The sequence below is a fragment of the Coloeus monedula genome, assembly GCF_965178545.1.
Source record: "Coloeus monedula genome assembly, chromosome: 20".
Classification (NCBI taxonomy): Eukaryota; Metazoa; Chordata; class Aves; order Passeriformes; family Corvidae; genus Coloeus; species Coloeus monedula.
Window position 1 is genome coordinate 10,488,344 of NC_138800.1, and position 19,702 is coordinate 10,508,045.

At 49.6% G+C, this 19,702-nt stretch overlaps 1 protein-coding gene across 1 annotated transcript in view; it reads left to right on the plus strand.

Moving 5' to 3' along the window:
* The window catches only part of KSR1 (kinase suppressor of ras 1), a gene marked incomplete at its 5' end in the record, with an annotated part of 48,748 nt that extends 31,931 nt beyond the window's left edge, over positions 1 to 16,817 (plus strand). Inside the window, 18 exon segments of the mRNA XM_082294473.1 lie at positions 3,624 to 3,771; positions 4,693 to 5,122; positions 6,363 to 6,366; positions 6,432 to 6,490; positions 6,651 to 6,734; positions 7,312 to 7,373; positions 7,482 to 7,588; positions 7,881 to 8,049; positions 9,274 to 9,318; positions 9,855 to 9,909; positions 10,577 to 10,622; positions 10,733 to 11,112; positions 11,201 to 11,297; positions 11,546 to 11,679; positions 12,086 to 12,217; positions 12,492 to 12,627; positions 12,964 to 13,097; positions 15,523 to 16,817. Coding sequence (XP_082150599.1) covers positions 3,624 to 3,771; positions 4,693 to 5,122; positions 6,363 to 6,366; positions 6,432 to 6,490; positions 6,651 to 6,734; positions 7,312 to 7,373; positions 7,482 to 7,588; positions 7,881 to 8,049; positions 9,274 to 9,318; positions 9,855 to 9,909; positions 10,577 to 10,622; positions 10,733 to 11,112; positions 11,201 to 11,297; positions 11,546 to 11,679; positions 12,086 to 12,217; positions 12,492 to 12,627; positions 12,964 to 13,097; positions 15,523 to 15,601 — 2,301 coding nt within the window. The 3' untranslated portion in view covers positions 15,602 to 16,817.
* Positions 16,818 to 19,702: the final 2,885 nt, after the last annotated feature.

Sequence of the window (19,702 nt, forward strand, 5' to 3'; positions counted from 1 at the left end):
TGTTTCAGGGATTTAAGTTGGACACCAGACAAGATTAAAGACTGTTGTGAACTCTTCACCCTGACTAATTGAGACTGACCCTTGGATGGCTCCTTGGATGCACTGGTACTCACTTTTCTCTCTTCAGATGTGTCCCATGAAGTGCAGTCTGTGTCTGATAAGCAAGAGGGCTTTATGGAAAAGTCCTCGTACCTGTTGTAGGGAGGAATAATTTCCTGCTTTGGACTTTTTAGCATCCCTTCTGCTGAGCAGTGCATGGTTAGGCTTTAGATTTTGCTGACAGTTATGAGGTGCTGAAGATTGAAAGCAGATTCTTTCTTCTCCTGGCTTTTTTCTCTTTTTTTAAATCTGACCTTATTAGTAGAACACTGTCTGAATATCTTGCAGCTCTCCTTGTCAAGACAGGGTGTGCCCAGGGAGGTGGTATTGAGCTTGGCCCTAATGCAAGCCTTTAATCTTCATTTTTTAAAGCTGGTTTTTTTTAAGCCTCAGCACCCACTGAAGAAGCAGGTAATGAGAGGTGAGCTGGCCTCCCATTTCTCACCCTCAGTGGTGAAGAGTGGGAGTAACCCCTGTGCAAGGGCCCAGAGCTGCACTGAGGGGCTGCAGCCCCCCACGTGCCCCTGAGCAGGGGCCCTTCTCCCCCCACAGCAGCTGAGCCAGGGCAGCAGCAGAACCTGTTCGAGAGCCACCATGAACTAGTGACCCTCCTCACTGTCACACTGCCTGGGGGGCGACAGCAGAGGCAGAGCAGGCCAATCTTACAGGGATCAGGTTGACCAGTTTTATATTAAGCCACTACATATGTGCAGCACATGAGTGGCTGTTTAAAGAAAGCCTCTTACTTCCCCTCCCTCCCCCTCTCTGAAGGCTTATTTCTTTTGTCGCGTGTCATGGGGGCTGGCAGCAGGTTCAGAAAGTCTGAGCTCTCCCAGCTCAAGGTCATTTGGATTGTTTAAATATAATCTCCTTTTCTGTACTTTCTACTTTCCTACAACTTGCTATTCTGTCTTTCTAAAATTAAGCTGTTGAGCACAAGAGGAGCTTGGGCTTTGTGTATGGGCGCAGGCCCCTTGGGCAGGGTCTGTGTGAGAGTGGGCTGGGGGTGCAGAGCTGGGCCTTATGGGGACCATCACAGACCAGTCAGCTCTGGGCAGAGACTGTGCCCTCAAAAGGGATGAGGCAAAGGAAGAATGCCCTGACACTTCCAAAGAGCTCAGGAGCTTGGTATCTTTAAAAAATTGTTTCCTCTGCACCCGGGAAGGCTTGAATGCTTGATCTAGCTTGAAGCTTGGTTCCTGCCACAGAACAGGCGTTGGAGAAACCAGATCCCCAGCAGTGCTGCCCCTGTCCCACCCCAGCTGGGCCTGCATTCCAGCTGCCGCTGGCTGTGGTGGGGAAGCTCTGCTCTCCCGAGGAAACCTTGGTTTCTTCCACTTTACCAGTTGACTTACTAACAACTCTGATAAGTTCCTGGTTACATATGTGCATAAAAGCTTGGGAAGTCAGGGGATCCTGGTTGATGGGACTGGGGAGCTCCTGCTGGGGTCTGGAATGATGCTCCTGCCTACAACAACGGCACATAGTCTATGGTATTTTCTTAGGGGAGAATGGTGAGGGTGAGGAAATGTTTCAGGATAATTCCGAAATTACACCGCTGTAATCCCACTTATTCTAAGACTGTGTAACAGAGTGAAATAGGATAAATGTTTTTGTAAGACATTGGCTTTCCCTTGTGCTTAGCTGGAGTAAAAAGCTGTCTCCGTGTCCCACTAAACCTCAATCTGTGTTCGCCCCTGTTCCTTTTAGAGCACTGGTGTCCCCTGAGGCCGAGGGCCTGGTCCTGCATGGCAGAACAAAACTACTTCTGTGAGCTGCCAGGGAGAGGAATTCAGAGGGTGCTGGGGAAAGGGCTGACTCTAAGAGAGACTTGGTGCAGTTCTGGTGTTACCGGCCCAGCTCAGCTGGGGCTCTGTATGAACAAACTGTGCTGCCTTCATGCTGGGGTGCTGGAATTGTGGAAACCCATTCCAGGTCTAGCTCTGAGCATCTGGACCCCTGGGAGTTTTGTTCTTTGAAGTGTGATAGCAGGGCAGGAATCCCAGGAGGTAGATTTTGCACTGTCTCTGTTCTTTTCTGCATTTTATCCAAGTCATTCAGGAACAAGCTTTTGGGGGCAGTCTTATTCCTGCATCATGGTGGTGCAGATGTGCAGAAAAATGAATAATACCCAGCATCAGCTGTGATGTCTGTGCTTTTGTTTTTCTGCAAAGATAAATTCTAGGGAAAAAAAAAAAAAAGAAAATCTACCCAAACTTCATTGAACCCTGGCTCTGCTCTGGGTTCAATGAAGCTGGTTCGTGTTTAGTGCTCATTTAAATTCCTTGCCTCCCCTTGAGTCAGCTGTGTTTTGTGTTTCATCCAGTTCAGGGCACATGACAGAAGATGCAGGATGTGTTTCTTAGACTTCTGTCCTTTCTTAATTTATTCTTTTTCTTTGCTCCATGCCACAGTTACTAAAATTGGAAACTCTTTGTGTTGCCACCTACAAAGCTCCAAAGGTTGGGGCTGTTGAACACTGTCACAGCTGAAAGTCCTGTGTCAGCTCTCGAAAGCAAGAGTCTGGGTTAAGAAAGATACAATTGTTAAAGGACATTCAACACATTTCACGTTTGCTTTAGAGTTGGAAGTGGGGTTTAAGGACTAGAGGATTTCAAGCTTTTTGTTTCTCCAAGCAGCGAGACACACTTCTGAGTTTCCCCTTCAAATAAAAGTTCAAAACCTTTTATATAGCTTGATTCCAGGAGTTGAAACTTTAGAATAAAGGCCAAATATTGTGAAATTTGTGATCTCATTGTGAGAATAGGCAATAGGGAGGTTTGTTTAGGCAGAACTTTTCAGGGAAATTCCTGGGTATCTGGGCTAAGTATCCTGGTTTTGTTTATTAACCACAATTGCTGCAGACTTACACTGGAAACATTTGAATGGGGGAGGAGAGAGACACAGCTCAGTTCTGTGTCAGGAAATACCAGATCATTTTGTGCTTTCCAGGCTCTTGTATCTTTTGTGTCTGCCTGATCTGAACCTTATCACTGTGGGGCTTTGGTGTATTAAGATGTAGAAGGAGTTCTGCACAGATATCTCTCCAGGCAGGATACGGGTAAGGCTGGTTCTCTGATGAAGGAAAAACTGCTTGAGGAGGAGGCCACTATCTTTGTCAAAACATTTCTTTTTTGTTCAAATAAAGAAGTAATTTTCTTCACTGTTTCTGCTGTTCACTGCTGAAAAGCCAAACATCCTTATCTGACACTTCTCCAGGTTTTAGACCAGTTTTATTTCTGACTCTATTTTTAATGAAAAAGTTAAGTTTCATTAGTAGCTTTGCAAAAATTTTCCCCGAGGAGAGAAGAATATTTCGATCCCGAGGTTTGGAGCACACTCACACACCAGGCAGGGGGAGAGAGCAGCTGTGGGCACTGCTGGCCCTGCCAGAGAGGGGCACTGCCAAAAGGAATAAACCGTGAGTCAGCCCAGGCAGTGAGACAGTGCCACTGCTGCAAGTACACAACAGGTGACACTCATAAATGGAGTAACAAAAACGGTCTCGTCTTGTTTTCCTGCAGAGAATACCAGAGGAGCTGACCCTGGATGCCTTACTAGAAATGAATGAGTCAAAGGTGAAGGAAACAATGAAGAGATGTGGAGCCAGAGATGAGGAGTGCTCCAGGCTCAACGGGGCCCTGAGCTGCCTGCGGAAGGTGACGGAGTCAGGTACAGACTGCCTTGTTCTGCTGTGGAGTTGGTGTCCCAGCGGCCCAGCCCCCTCTGCTGCCTTCTAGGCACTGCTTGGGGATATTCTGTAACCACTGTCAGGGTACGGCTCTGGGGTGTGCACCAAGGGGCACTGATCAAATGTATGTAGAGCAGTGACTTGGGTTTGGTTTTGACGTCAAGTCAGATAAATAAATGCATGTAGAAATAGCCTCTCCTACTCAGTAGACTATATCCTTACTAACCCATTCTGTTCAGAGTTGTGTCTAATGATCCAGTTCATTCTCTATAGGTCAGTACACATCCTTGACTTAAATACAACCAGATTCCTTGTAGGTGATGCCCTCCCTAAATAGTGCCAGCTCAGAGAGAAACCTTCCCCAAGCACTTCCAAAGGCACTGTAAAATCTGTTTGTACAAGAGCCTCTCCCAGCAGACTGGTACTCACATGCACCACATCTTTCTTTGTAGCAGCTATCAATCTGTCACTGAAAGGTGATGTTTCCTGTTGGTGTTATGACAGTTCATCCATTTGCAAATCGTAAAGATTAGTTAATGGAAAAAGTCAGCAAACAGCTCAGTTTCATATTTCCTTTTTTCTAATCTGTCTTGTCCCAAGCTGTCAAATATTTCCCATTCACACTGTATCAAACCAGCCATTGCTCAGGAGTCATGGCATTCACCTCTTGGAAAGAAATGGCATTTTAAAAAATCCAGATGTATGTCTCAAAAGCTCACATCAGGCCCTGTGCTGAGCTCTCCCAGCCTGGGGCCCTGCTGAGGCTCAGGGGAGATGGTTGCCAGGTGAAAGAGGCAGCCATGGCCCTGCCAGGAACACCTGGGAGCCCGGAGCAGCCGCTGGGCTCCGTGCACTCTGTGCCCTCCGTGCCGGGCCGTCATTAACGCTGCTCCGTTGGACAGGAGGGGAGCTGAAGGATGATGTGCCGATGGCCCTGCCCGAGCGCCGGGACAGCTCCTGCTCGCAGCCGGACCCCGCCTGGTCCCCGTGTGCCAAGGGCAGCCAGCAGCAGCCGCGCTCCGTGTCCGTGTCCACGGCCCCGCCCTGCGAGCCCCCGGCCCCGGGCCACGGGCCCTGTCCCTCGGCAGAGACCCTGCTGGAGCCGTTCGTGCTGTCCGCGGCCGGGGGCAGGCCCAGGACTCCGCACAGCATCACCGTCACACCCCCGGCCACGCCGCAGCCCAGGCGCCGGCACCGCCTGAAGCCGCCGCGGACGCCGCCTCCCCCCTGCCGCAAGGTGTTCCAGCTGCTGCCCAACTTCCCGACCCTCACCCGGAGCAAGTCCCACGAGTCTCAGCTGGGAAACAGGATAGACGAAGTTCCTCCAATCAAGTAAGTTCCCTCCCAGACTGGAGCTGGGGCTCTCCCCAGCAAAGGCTGCCCTATGTAGGCAGGAAAATACTGGCAATGCAGCAACTTCAGGTGCCTGTGCAAAGCCAGAGGTGTCTGTAAACCTGACAGCACATGCTGCAGCCAGCAGTTCCTGCTCTAGCAAAGTGTGTACCTGTCGCAGGAATATCAATGCCTAAAGAAACGTATCTTTTTTTCTTTCTAGGTTCGGTAAGATTCTTATGGGGGTGTCTGCAGTGCCTTGCTGAAAGAGAAGAAGAACCTGTGCTTGTCAGCTCCCTGATGGCCATTCCTGGGCAGCCTCTGGAGGTTCTCCACAGGCCCTTCTATCCCAGAGCTTCTGTTAACTGAGCAGGAGCTTGGCCTGCCACAGAACTGCAGGGTTTCACTTGGTCATTGTTGCACCTGGTATTTTCTGAGATGACACAAGCAAGGCAAAGGAATACTGGGGTTTGGGAGTAGGTGCTTATCTGTGACCCCAGATAGCTGGTACTGATGCCTCTTGGTACAGGAAATTTCACATGTGACCATTTAGTGGCTTTGGATATGCATTGCCCAGTGTCTCTGCAGTGACGTTAGACAGATGCCTTTAGAAGCTCACTGGACTAAAGATAAAAAAGACTGTGGTGCCATCTATGGTCAAGTGAGGAGACTGGCTCTGAGCCAGCCCTGCTGCTGTGCTGACACTTGCACGTTGGAGTTTGCCTCAGATGTGCAATATTTCTGTGGATTTAGTTCAGGAAATAGGCCAGAATCTGAGTATTTGAGAGTTTTCAGGAAGTTACGTGCTCTCACCACTGGCGTGCTGGATTGGCATTTGGAGGTCTAGATCTCCCTTTCTGCACTTAGCAGCTAGTTAAGTGAGCTCACATGTATGTTTTATTCTTCTGGGTCATGCTGGCCCTGTCTAGAAAATTGAGATAATTTTCAGTGAAATAGAATATTCTGAAATCTACTGACACTGCAGGAAAACTGGGTGACGGTATTTGTGGTAAACCAATTGGGAGTAAACCAGTTAGGAGTAAAGTCTGACTTTCCACTTTAAGAATGGCTTAGACCTGATCAGATGGACTTCTGTAGTCCCTAAATGTAATACATCATGATTTATCCAATCCTGTGGAAATGAATACAAGAGCAACTTCACAGGAGGCAAACCAGTCTGAGCTGTGCTCTTGTGACACCTCATGGCTGGAGGTGCTGACCTGGGGCAGTGACTGCTCAGTTTCTGTGCAGAGTGGTGAGCACATGTGGGCAATGCTTCCCTAAATCCTCCTCTTGTTCTCCACCAGAGCTCTCCCAGGGATCACCCCAGACGGTACGAAGAGACTTCGGCCTGGCTGTGACTCACAGGTGAGCAACCCAGGGACAGAGCCCAGCAGCCCAGGCAGGGACTCTGAGATGGGTTTGGAGTTGGGCTGGGTGTCTCAGTTGTCAAGTTCAGCTACCTAAAAATGTTCATTTTCCCTTGGGCACCAGCTGACCTCACTTTTCCCTGATGTTTCTCTGTTAGGTTCTCTACAAAGTCCTGGTTATCTCAGATTTGCCAAGTGTGCCAGAAAAGCATGATGTTCGGGGTGAAGTGTAAGTACTGCAGGTGAGCATACGGGGATGATCTCCTTCAGAACAGCCGGGAACTGGACTCACTACAGCCTGCAGTAACTCATGTCTCTTGATGCCATGCGCTTTTAGCAGTGGCATTATTTTTTCAGTTGTCCTGACCTGACAAAGGGATGCTCTGGCACAACTCACTTTAAGTTGGCAGCCTGACACATGAATGAACCAAATTTGTTTCCCTGCCACGGGCTTCCTACCTCTTCCTGGGCAAATCTTGTAGTGGGAGCTGGATCCCTAAATAACAGCCAGGATATTAACTTTGCATCTCTCTCAGGCTTGTTAGTCCAGAGCACTGAGATTTTACTACTTCACTGTTGCTGGCTGAAAGTCAGTGAAAGTAACTCTATTGAAAAGAAATCAGATGCTAAGATATGTGTGTGGCTTTCATTAGCCTAATCACACACATAATAGGATTCTCCATACAAATGCCTGCTGCTCTGGGGCTGAGCATTCCAGAACTCCTTCTGAGATTAGCATAAGAATTACAAATTAAGGGTAGGCTTCCTCTTTTTGGAAAAGAACAAGTTGCTATTTAACATGTAATGGTTATCTTTCAGATTAAAATGTCACAACAAATGTACTAAAGAGGCACCTGCTTGTAGAATATCCTTCCTTCCCAGTAAGTAATTTTCTACAAATTCTTGGCATTTCAATGTAATTGATAGTATGACAAGAATAAAAAGTCTCATTAAAGCTGTTTTTCTCCCTTCTCCAACCTGTTTTTCAGTAACAAAAATAAGAAGAACAGAGTCTGTCCCATCTGATATCAACAATCCAGTAGACAGACCCACAGAACCCCAGTTTGGAACTCTCCCCAAAGCACTAACTAAAAAGGTACGAGGTGGCTGAAGTGCATCCCTAGTCCCTGGGGAGCTGCAATGGGGAGAGGTTGGATCTTGCTGGTTGGAGCCAAAACAGCACCTTGAGCTTTCACTTCACAGGACTTGGACATGTGACATTTTCTCCCCGTAAAACAGGGGCTGTGCTGAGCTCCAGCTGCTTACTCAGAAAAGCAATTCCACGATCAAGCCTGGGAACAACTTCCCTCTGTTGTCCAGCAGACACTGAGGGGAATGCCTCCTTTCTCTTTATTGTTTTCTAATGAGTGACTTTCTGTGCTTTGCAGGATCATCCACCAGCAATAAATCACCTGGACTCCAGCAGTAATCCTTCTTCTACAACCTCATCCACTCCTTCTTCTCCAGCACCTTTCCAGTCTTCCAACCCTCCCAGTGCGACGCCGCCCCCAAACCCATCCCCCATGGGCCAGAGGGACGGGCGGTTTAACTTCCCAGGTAAACTCCTCTCCGGCAGGAGACTCTGCAAGAAGAGGCTGACCAGGAATTCATAGGGAGTTGTAGGTTTCTGAACACATGGTTGTGCTTTAAACAAGGTGTGAAAGTGTATCTTGTTACCTGATAAAATGGAAAGGTCTTTCTTACAAGTTTTTGAGGGATATCATCAAGATATCTTTGCAGGAAACAGATTGTTGAGGAATGTTGGCGTGTTTCTTAGATGATTTGATCTATTTTCTCCTTTTCCTTTATGGAAAAGTACTGAAAAAAAGGCTATTTTTCCTCCTCCTTTCCCCCTTGTGTTGTACAATGCATGCTGCCTGCAATGTGTGCTCAGCAGGGGCTTTCAGTCAGGAGGGAGGTTCTTGCTGGAGCAGGCTGTAAACATGAGAACTGGAATGAATTACTTTACCAGACCCTTCCGAAATATAACCCACAATCAACACCCATTTTTAAATCACTGACACACGACTGGTGGAGGAGAGTTTACCCTTCATGCCCTATGTATTGAGAGCCCCAGTGTGCAGCTTTTACCAGAGCTGAGAGGGGCAAGAATCTCTGACAAGGACAAAGATCAAAATAGTGAGAATAAATGTAATTCCTTTGACCTAGAACTGAAGTCACATGGTGCTCAGTAGCTGCTACATCTGGCCTTCAACACTGCTGAATTTTGCATCAGCTTCTGAACTGTGAACTCAAGTTGCTGTTTGAGCCTACTCAAATGGAACAGAGGCAGTTTAGTGTAAGGATTCTGCTGCAGTGACTTTGTATTGGGACAAACTGCTCTGATTCACTGAAAAAATAAAAAGGGCAGATGGCTCATGAGCTTCAGCTTCTGTGGGGGCACCTCTGCAAAGCTGAGACATGAGAGCACATCACATCACACCTGATGTGGGCCTGCCTTGCACATTCCTGGGCTCTCCCTTTGCTTCTGCCACTGGGGATCCAAGTGTGCTGCTTGCCCACCAGGCTGTTTGAGAGAGGTAGCACAGCTTGTGTTTGATACGTGTCATCTGTCAGGGCCCTCCTGAAATGCATGTGCTGAAATTCCACCCAGCAGGCTGATAATCCACTAATCTGTTCCCAGCAGTGACCTGGGACTAATTCACTGATGCACGTGGGGCACTCACTGATGATCTCTAACTTGTGTTGTTTTTTTTTTTTTTTTTCTCCTGGTATTTTTTTTGCTGTTCTATTTTTTCAAAACCCCAATTAATTAAAAAGCTGCCTACTACCACCTTCAGCATAGACAACAGTTTATCTTCCCAGGTGAGTTGATTGTTTTAATTCTACTAACCAACTCTACTGCCAAAACATAACTTGTTTGTAAACCTCTGCATGCTGCCCAAGAACAATCATTCTGCTTTAAAAATCCTGTCTAAAACAATCCAGACTTACTCTTATCTCAGTGTGTTCTCAGGCCTATCTCCCCTAATCTGAGGTAGTGACATGATTTATGTACTGAGATGGAACTTTGAATATTTAGCTGTAGAACATGCGTTTCCTGCTGTGGGATTCTATCCACACCCATGTTCTTTCTCTCTAAGGACTCACTTTTAGGGTTCTGTGCCTGGCCAGAAGGACTTTACAGATAGAGGAGATGGAAGAGGACTGGGCTTAGCCAACATGCAGGCATAGGAGAGATGAGCATAGTGTTAAATGAACAGAAGTATAAAATCACTTTGTCAATGGTTGTTTATAATTCCTGAATAAGAAACAAATAGTTGCTATTGCAATGTTAAAACTTGCAGTCTGTAAGAGACTGAAGTATAAAAGATGTATCATAACTGTTTCTACTTTCCCAGAAATTCCCATTCCTGCACAAACAGCACAGCCTCCAGAAACTGCTGCAGACACTAAGTAAGTAGAGTTTTAAATCCTTTCAGTTGCACAGCATTTACGTGGTAATCCTCAGATCAGTCCAGAGGTGCTGTGTTAGAGCCAAAACCAGATTTAACACCTGAGAACTTTAGTCAGCAAGGGTGATGCTGGTATTCCCAGTTTTATAAAGCTGAATATGACACTTAACTCAAAATGTCACGCTAAGGAGTTCAAAACTCGAATGTCTAGTTCTGCTTGTGTGAAGGGTCAGATGAAACAGAAGTTGGAGTTTTGTATTCTCAAAGGGCAAGGCATACTGAGCTGCAAGCAAACAGCTCTTTTAGGATCCCAACTGCAGGGCATGGAAAAGCTTCCAGCCTGCATTGCCAGCTGCAACACTGCAGGTATTTCAGGGGCAGGAATGGGAGTATCTATTCCTGGAACATGGTGTAGTAACAGAGCCATGCCACTGCCAAATCGATTCCTGCCACTTCATTATCAAGAATCACTTCAAAGTTTTTGTCCCTCATTTGCCAAAGTGAGCTTAGGGCCCTTCTCTGTTACATGGAGCAGGAATTGTATTTTTCTCTGACCTTCTGTAACTGTCAGGATCCGTTCTGTATTGGCTTCTTCCTGCTCCCCAATGGCAGCACAGGCACCCACTCCCCAGTGATTTCAAACGTTGTTTTCACTGCTTCTGTTGCAGCGCTGCCCAGCAGCCGGGCACGGGCGGAGGCGCAAGGGAAGCACAGGTGGGTTTGCTGGTTTGCCCTGGAGGTCTCTGGAGCAGCCTGTGCTGCTGGGCTGCTCTGCCCCCATGAGGGACTCCAAGCACACCTTTCCCTTCCCTTGCTGCGGACAGGTGGAGGAACCAGAGGCGAGTAAGTCGGAGCCCGAGGACGATGAGGATGAGGTGGAGGATTTGCCCAACCGGCGGCCGCACCTGCAGGGGATGATCTACCGCAAACCCAGCCAGACCAGCGTGTACCTGCAGGAGTGGGACATCCCCTTCGAGCAGATCCAGCTGGGGGACCCTATCGGCCAGGGCCGCTGGGGCAAGGTCTACAAGGGCAAGTGGCATGGGGAGGTGGCCATCAGGCTGCTGGAGATTGACGGCAACAACCAGGATCATCTCAAGCTCTTCAAGAAGGAGGTGATGAACTACAGGCAGACCCGGCACGAGAACGTGGTGCTGTTCATGGGAGCCTGCATGAACCCCCCTCACTTAGCAATCATTACCAGGTAAGGAGAGAGATCTTTCTCTTAGTTCTACAAGAAACGTATTATACAGCTAGCTAATACTGTTCTCATATATGAACATTTCCTGTAGCTTCTGCAAAGGAAGGACACTGCACTCCTTTGTGAGGGACCCCAAGATCTCCCTGGACATTAACAAAACCAGGCAGATAGCACAGGAGATCATTAAGGTAAGGGCTCATTATGCCAAGGGAGCCACTGGGCAGGGCCTCAGCCAGAGCTCAGAGGCTGCACACGGGACGGGGAGCTGCTCCCTCAGCCTCTCCCCACACCTTCCTGTACGAGTCCCACAGCGCCCTGCCCCCAGTTACAGCTAATCCCTGACACTGGAGTTAGGGGAGGAAATGTGTTGGAAAGCAGAGTGCGCTTGGAAGTAATAAAAACCCAAAAACATTTCCATCTCTGCTGTGTTTCCCAGGGCATGGGGTATCTCCACGCAAAGGGGATTGTACATAAGGATCTGAAATCCAAAAATGTCTTCTATGACAATGGGAAAGTTGTGATCACCGACTTTGGACTATTTGGAATTTCGGGTGTGGTTCAGGAAGGAAGGTAAGTGGAGGTTTCAGTGCTTGGTTCCACCTCTAGAATGACAAATGATCGAACAGGGAAACATTTCCTGCAGTGCATGAGGATCATCCGTTGGTTTAGTACACAGGCAGCTTGCATTGTGCACATTTGCTTTGTTTTCCTTTTGAGCAGAGTTCTTCCTACAGTTTCAGTAGCACAGCTAGAGAGTTTGGATTAAGACTTAGAGCACAGAATAAACAAGACTGTAAGTCCAGGAAGGAGCTGTGAGAGTCAGTCTGACACATGCCTGTTTGTTAACACGGCAGGAAAATCAGAAACAAATCATCAGCAAAAACACTGGAGTAGATATTAAGTCAAAGCGTCAGGTGCAGCACAGATATGGCTTCCACACCACTATTTTAGTCCTGCTTCTTTCTTTTGGACTCAGGAGGGAGAATGAACTGAAGCTGCCTCATGACTGGTTGTGCTACCTGGCCCCTGAGATTGTCCGTGAGATGGCCCCAGGGAAAGATGAAGACAAGCTGCCTTTCTCCAAAGCTGCAGATATCTATGCTTTTGGGTAAGGAAGGAACACCCAGGAGCACCATGGGAGCTTGCTAAGTGAGACTGGCTACAGGCCTGAGCCTTCCAGTCAGTGCTCTCCTTCTCTCAGACTCAGGATTCCAGCTGGGACACGTTTTCCTCACCTACTCCCAAAGTCACGGGTGGAAGGGGTTTGCTGCAAGGCTTAGGCACCTCCCAGAGCTCAGCTGAAGCAGCTGGAACAGTGCCAGCGCTGGGTATTTTCTCTCTCTGGAGCAGGCAGAGGCTTGACGTGTCTGTTGGCATTGCAGGACCGTGTGGTACGAGCTCCAGGTGCGGGAATGGCCGTTCAAGAGCCAGCCTGCAGAGGCTCTCATCTGGCAGATCGGCAGCGGCGAGGGAGTGAGACAAGTCCTTGCCACTGTCAGCCTGGGCAAAGAAGTCAATGTAAGTACCTCAGCTGCAGGAGTCCCTCATACAGCTGTTTATCACTGAGAGAGGGGGCTGCTTCAAGAGATCTATTTTACTCATAACTCTAAAGGGAAAGGGCAGGAAAGAGAACAGATGAGAATGGGAGACCAGGTTAGAGGCTAAGCCTGTGCCCATAACTGTGGTGCAGAAGCAAACATCCCCAGCACAGGGCACTCTTGGATTCTGGCAGTGCCCAGGCCCTCTGTGAGCAATATCTGCCTGGGCTCACACACATCCCAGTGCTCAGACAGTTTTCTGCTCTGCACAGTTGACCTGTGAACTGAGATAATGAGCCACCACTGTCCTCTGCAGGAAATCCTCTCGGCCTGCTGGGCCTTCGACCTCAGTGAGAGGCCCAGCTTCACTGTCCTCATGGAAATGCTTGAAAAACTGCCAAAACTGAACCGCCGGCTCTCCCACCCAGGGCACTTCTGGAAGTCTGCTGAGTGAGTACCTGCTGCTGATCACATCCTTGATGCCATGCAATTTGCTGACTGATCATTTCTGAGCTTTATTTGCTTTCCTGGGGCTGTCAGACCTGACAGGGCAGGAGCACTGCTCCACTCCTCTGCTTCTCTAGTTCCTGGGAAACGTGACTAAGCCACGAGCCTCAGACTGTTCATTTCCTACTTCACTATATTCACCTCCCTCCAGCAGCTGACTGATCCCGCTGTTTGGTGTCAGAGAATATCCACAACAGCATTGGGAAGGGCCCACACTGACCCCAAAGTGGTCAGAACTTCCCCAGTTACAGTAATGGCAGGTACTACCTGAGGAAGGGAAGGACTTGAACAGGCCACTGTTTCCCTCTGAAGTGGTTCAGACTGGATGAGTTTGAAGCCACAGACACATTTGCACCCACTGCCCATTCACCATGTCCTTGGCTCAGTGTTTCTTTTCACCTCCTGAACTGCTCGTATTTACTTTCTCTTTGTTCTGATGTCTAACCAACCCCTTCCTTTCCTATAATCCTTCACCCTCTTCCTGCATCACCTGATCATAACCACGCAAACTCTTGACGCAGGGACTGTCGTGGCAGTTTGATCTCTGCTGGGTGTGGGGGCTTTGGAGTTTTGGTTGAAAATTTTGCCACTTCTCCTGTGCAATTCCCCCCCCCCCGCCCATTTGTGCTGGATCCCTGACACACCAGTGATGTCCAACAGCTTTAAACTGCAGAAAGCTTCTCCCAGGCTCTGGCCTCACCCTCGCACAAAGAACACGCACTGAGCAGTGGAGCTCCTCCCACCTCACACAGAGCCTTTCACACACTGCGCTAACCCTGCTGCAGCCTGGTCAAAGCTGTACCATGTGTAGTTCTCAAGGACTTGCTTTAAATAACTGAAAACTAACTCTCATGGTGTCTTTTTCCCTTCCCTCCCATATTTCTTTGTAGGTTGTAGCTACTGGTGCAATAACGGGCTCCACCTTGCATGCTTCCATGTGTCGTATCCTAACCGGCAACTTGGACAATCACCTTCCATTAAAAAAGCAAAAACAAACCACGAAATTAACCCATGGACATAATCAACACTTTATCCGAGTTCTCCTCTCTGCCTTTCGCTTGGTGTGGGCTGTAGCTTCAATAACCACTCCTGTCTGCGAGACCTTCCTGGCTAACACCGGGCTCCTCTGCCTCTGGAGCGCTCCAGCAGCTGTGACTCCTCCCGGGAAGGGCGCAGGGACCCGCTCTGACTGACCAGGTGCACACGACAGCCAGGGCCGGGCGTGCTGCCCGCAGGCCAGGGCTGTCCCCAGACTGCTGCGCCTCGCGCGCGTCCCCCGAGGCAGCGGCCGCAGCCCCCAGCCCCTCCGGGGCTGTCCTTAGTGCTGGAGCTCTGCGACTGAAGGTGACAGGGGCATTGTCACAGCACTTGCACTGCACACCAGCAAGAGCTGAAGGCCACGTTGGGCTGGTTCTCCCTCAGGCCCAGAGCCAGCACTGGAGCCAGGGTCAGTTTTGTCAGGGCCAATTCTTGAGTGGAAAGAAGGACGGTCCTTTGCCCACTGAGAACCAGGCCAGGGGCAGTGTCCAGAGCAGGCCCACGTGGGTCAGCTGGGATCAACTACAGAGCTGCATAAAAGAGGAGGAAAGCAAGAGCACCCTTCAGCTCCTCCTCCCCTCACAGATCTAGTACCTGGAATGTTATGGTTTGCTTCTGTTTACATCCCCTGGTCAGCAGAATGACTCAGTGCAGGGCCTTGGCAGAGTCACACGTACCACAGCACACATGTGCCTTCTAGAAAAGGTCTTTTTTCACTGGTTTAGAGCAGAGAGCACAGGGACAGAGGAGAACACACACCAAGGCGGTTTCTGCTGTCTGAGAGCAAGCTCCCACATCCATTCCCTATGTCTCCTCAGGAAAGCTCTGAGCTGAAAGTGCTTCTGGCTCTGCCAGCAGTGTGAGAGCAAGGAGAGCAACACCTTTACGTTTTTGTAGAGCCTGTGGAGGAGAAATGGGTTTGGGTTTGTTTTGTTGGGGTTTTTAAACCTATTCGTGTACCTTGTCAAAACTCCCCTTTCTCTTACAAGGAAAACTCTGTCAGTTTTTCCTTCCCTCCTACTTCAAGGGAAGCAAGTGCCCACTGAAAACCCAGTGTCAGGCTTCTACCCACGGTAGAGACCTGGGAAAACTTCCTGCTCCTCCCCCTTGGACAAATCAGATTGTGCTGTTTATTCCCACTGATGAGGTTTGCATGAGTAACTTCATGTGTTTGCTGCTGAATTACTTGAGCATCTCTTGGGTGATCTGAAGTGATGCAAGAGCAGAACCAAACTCATTTCAGCTCCTTTGATAGAGTGGTAGCTTTGCAAGATGAATTTTCAGTAACTGTCTCCCCCTCCCTTCTCCTCTCCCTCCCCACTCTTTGCAGCATTAACAGTAGCAAAGTTGTCCTGCGTTTTGAAAGATTTGGCTTGGGAATCCTGGAACCAAGTAACCCAAAGCTCTAGCCCGGTGTCATTGTGACCATGTTGGCTGCCTGCTCCCACACAGCACCAGAAACCCTCCCTGGCTCCTCCACGCCGAGGCTGGTGCAGCCCCACTGAAGACCATCAGCTCAGCCCCGTGTCCTGCCTGAGCACCAGCAGTTATTTAAATAATGTTTACATGATACTTTTGTGTGAACTATATTTTTTTAAACATAATAAACAGTGAATCAAGTTGAACTACAGCCATTCTCAAATAGCACTGAAAAAGAGAAGAGCTGTTCCTGGTTCCTCCTTGTGTCCGTGGTCAGTAGGAGCCACTGTCTGCCTTCAGAGCGGGTCCCCCCTTGCAGCGGCACCACTCGGTGCGGAACAGCGACGTGGCTCGTGCGAGGCATTGGCCTTCCAGAGGTCAGTTCTTTCCTGAAGGTAGAGCCCAGCCTGCTGCACTGGGACTTGCCCAAACCACGCATTGTTTCAGCAGGGCTGGTCCAGCTTTGGGTCACCCTGAATTCAGCTACACCAGAACAGAGCTGCTGCAGGGAGAGTGTCTGGCCATGGGGGCTGCGTCTCAGTAAATGACTCAAGTGCTCTTCTCCACAGAATTCACACTAAAATCTGCTCCTTCTCATACAATCCCAGAGGAATTAAGAATTGCTGGCCTTAAAAAAATAAATCCATGACTTGTCACAGCTCTGCACAGGGACCAAATTAATTTGAAGTTCAGGCACAAGTTCGAGTGCAGGGAAAGGCAAGAGAGACAGGACCAAGGAAAAGCTGTCCCTAAATAATGCATTAACTAAGGCCTTGATGCACAGAGCTTCAGAGCCATTGCACACACACAGTGTTGCCACTGCCTACAGTTGGTCACAACTAAAGCAGTTGCTTTGAGGAAAAAGCTCCTTAAAAATAGCAGAAATCTTGTAACCAAGAAGGCAATATCTGGGCCTGGAGGCTCTTCCTGACTCCAACAGCTCAAACTTGTTTCACAGATTAGTTTTAAAATCAAAATCCACACCCTCCCCCCCTCTGCAGTGCACAGTGTGGAGGTTGTGGAGGTGGCAGCCAGTGACCACACTGAGGCGACAGATGCATCATCCCCCTTGGAAATCAACTGCAGGCCCTGTTACCAGGGGCTCCCCTTTCCCCACCATCACCCCTGAGGCTCGAGAGGAGCTCCCAGATCCTCTGTGAGGAGGCAAAGCACCAGCCCTCCGCTTGGCTGCCTGCGTGAGGAACTAAGTGGCACAAAACGTGAGTTCTGTTGAGCAGAGAGCCTCACTCCTGTGTGCAAGTCAGTTGTAGCCTCTTAAAAGTGTTAACAAAGCCTTTATAAAAGAGCCGATGGGTTCGGCACGGCCAGACCCTGCAGTGCTGTCCTGATCCCCTCTCCCCTCCCACGTTAAAGGCACGGCTGTGGCACCATGCAGGGCTCTGCTGCTTGTTCTCACTGACGGTGTGTCAGCAGCCTGAAGCAGGAGTTGTTTTCCCCCGAGTGCTGCTTAAGTAAGAGCAGCACAACACAAACCCAAAGAAGGGAGGAAAGATGCTGCCCCTCGGCTGGAACCCTGGGTGGGTTTCCTGCCTTAGGGAAGGCAGGGCAGGAGCTGCTGGCGGATGCAGACTGGCCCTTGGCTCAGTCCGTGTCCGAGGGCAGCAGTGGCCTCGGGGTGCTCCTCACTCAGTTTTTGGGTGCATAAAGCAGACTCCGGGAGCTGGGACACCCAGACCGTTCTGTGTGGGATCAGGGGCCGTGGTTCCCTTTGTCCCTGCCGCAGCTGCCCTCCCGCGCAGTCAGGGCCTGTCTGTGGAGCCCCTTCTGTCCTGCCGTGCCCCAGGTCAGGGCGCTGGACACTGTGGGATGTGCCCTGCTGGGAACACTCCGTGCTCCAGTCCTGGCCCAGGGGCTTGTTCACAGCCTGCCTTTAGCGGGGAGATGCGGACTGGAATCCAACCTGACCTGGCTGGTGTGTGGGACACCCATAAATTGCCCTTGAACACAAAGCTCACCCTCTGTCCCAGTGCAGCCCGCAGGGGAGTCCGACGGCCTCTGTGGGGCCATTGTTGTTTCGGTCAGCCAGGGGCGCTCGGCCGGGCCCGGCGGGGCCCTGCGGCTGTGGGGCACGGAGCTCTCGCAGCCCCGCACACCAAGCGACAGTCCCTGGGTTGTGTTTGTGTCACACGTCCCACCCCGAGCCCGTCCCGGTGGAGCTGTCAATGTGACAATGCTGTGCAATGCTGCTACAGGAGCCACACGTCAGTAGTGAATGTAAATGGTCGTAACATGGTGAACATGGACACGTTTTCTTTTCAAATGTGATGTAAACTTTGTACAGTACAAATTTTTTTTTATATTTTCTATGAACTGAGTGTCTTCCAGAATTGCTATTAAATTAATTACAAATTGTTAGGATTAACAACAGTTTCTGTATTAGTTTATGAAACCAGCAAAAAAAAAAAAAAAGAGAAAAAAAAAGAGTGCGTTCTATGCTACTGGAATTCTGGATATGTAGGAATCTTTTCAGTGAATAAATCTTTGGTCTGGATAAAGCAGAGTTACTGAGTCCTGGTTTGACCTTTCCTTCCCATTGACTTATAGCCAAACTAGAACAGGAGCAGACTCCCACAGAGACCCCCCAACACAGCAGCTCCTCTTCCCCACTCTGCTCCCTGCCCTTCCCCTGAGGGACACCAAGTGATCTCCCCCTGCACCAGTCCGTTGCAATTATCAAAGTTTTCCCTCCCAGATATGATGAGTCACATTATTAAATGGTTAATGAAGCCACCACTGAGTTTTCTTGAAGCACCAAACTCTTTAAGAAGCTGCTTCCCCCTCCCCCCCCCCCCGCCAAAAGCACCACTTGAGTCTGTTCTGGGACCCCCAGCACCTTCCCCATCCTTTGCACAAGGTTCTGCCACCACCTTCCACCTGCAGAGTAGGGGCAGAGCTCTGCCAGGTAGACCCTGCAAAGTGCCATTACCAGGTGTTAATTAATCCCAGGAAGGTTCTGCTGCTGCCAACAGCTTTGTGCCATCCTGCCAGGAACGGGCCAGGACATCATAAAAGCAGTTTTACATGTCATCTATCTTATCTACATCTCACACGCAAACAAAAATCTTAAGATAAGTTGAGCTTTGTTATCTTTCATAAAGAATAAGAAATAACAAATGTAATTCTCAATTATACTTGAAGGGCAGAGGTGTTTCATTTGAAAAACCAGAACACACAAACTCCAGTCCCCAAGCACAAGGTTCTGCCCTAGCTGTGACTGGAGCAGTTTGATGTTTCCCTGCTCAGAGTTGTACCCCAGAACTGCCCCGGGCTGTCCGAGGCACCAACATTGGGGTCCCTCTGCCCTGAGACAGCTGCAGCAAACAGGAACAGGAGCAGCCAGCACACACATCCCAAGGGAGACAAACCCAGCACAAAGGGAGCGTTTCCAGCCCCAGCCAGCTACACTGCAATGCTCAACAGCATTTAAAACCCCCACACCAGACAGGATCATTTCACCAGCCCAGCTGGATGCTCAACAGCAAAACACCCCAGAGCAGCCACATAAACAGGGGTTCACTCAAAGGAGGCACCAAACAACAACTCACAAAGCTCAGACTACAAATGAGCTAACTGGAGCAGGATCTAGGAAAGCTGGACATACCACATCCTGGCTTCATCCTCAGAGGTCAGCCTGCTCCTCCCAGACAAGGCATCAGCTCCAGCCCTGGCTCCCAGGGGGTTTACTGGGGCAGGCAGAACCCATCTGTACGTGGATAATATAACGTAGCACTACCAAAACACCAAGAAAAACAAAAAGCCTTTCACCTACCTGGCCTCACTGTCACCAGGGCCCAGAGCTCACCAGCCTCATACATCACCACAGCACAGGCATCCTCTGCCACAGCCCACCCCACAGCCCTTTGCTGTCCCTTGTGAGCCTCAGGTGTCTCTTGTGAGCCTCAGGTGTTCCTAACAAGCCTCAGGTGTTCCTAACAAGCCTCAGGTGTTCCTAACAAGCCTCAGGTGTTCCTTGTGAGTCTCAGCTGTCCCTCATCCCCCTGCCCCTGCCTGGCCCCACCAGCCCCCAGGTTTCCTGTGTTTTCCTGAGGCAGGGCCCGACCTTCTGCACT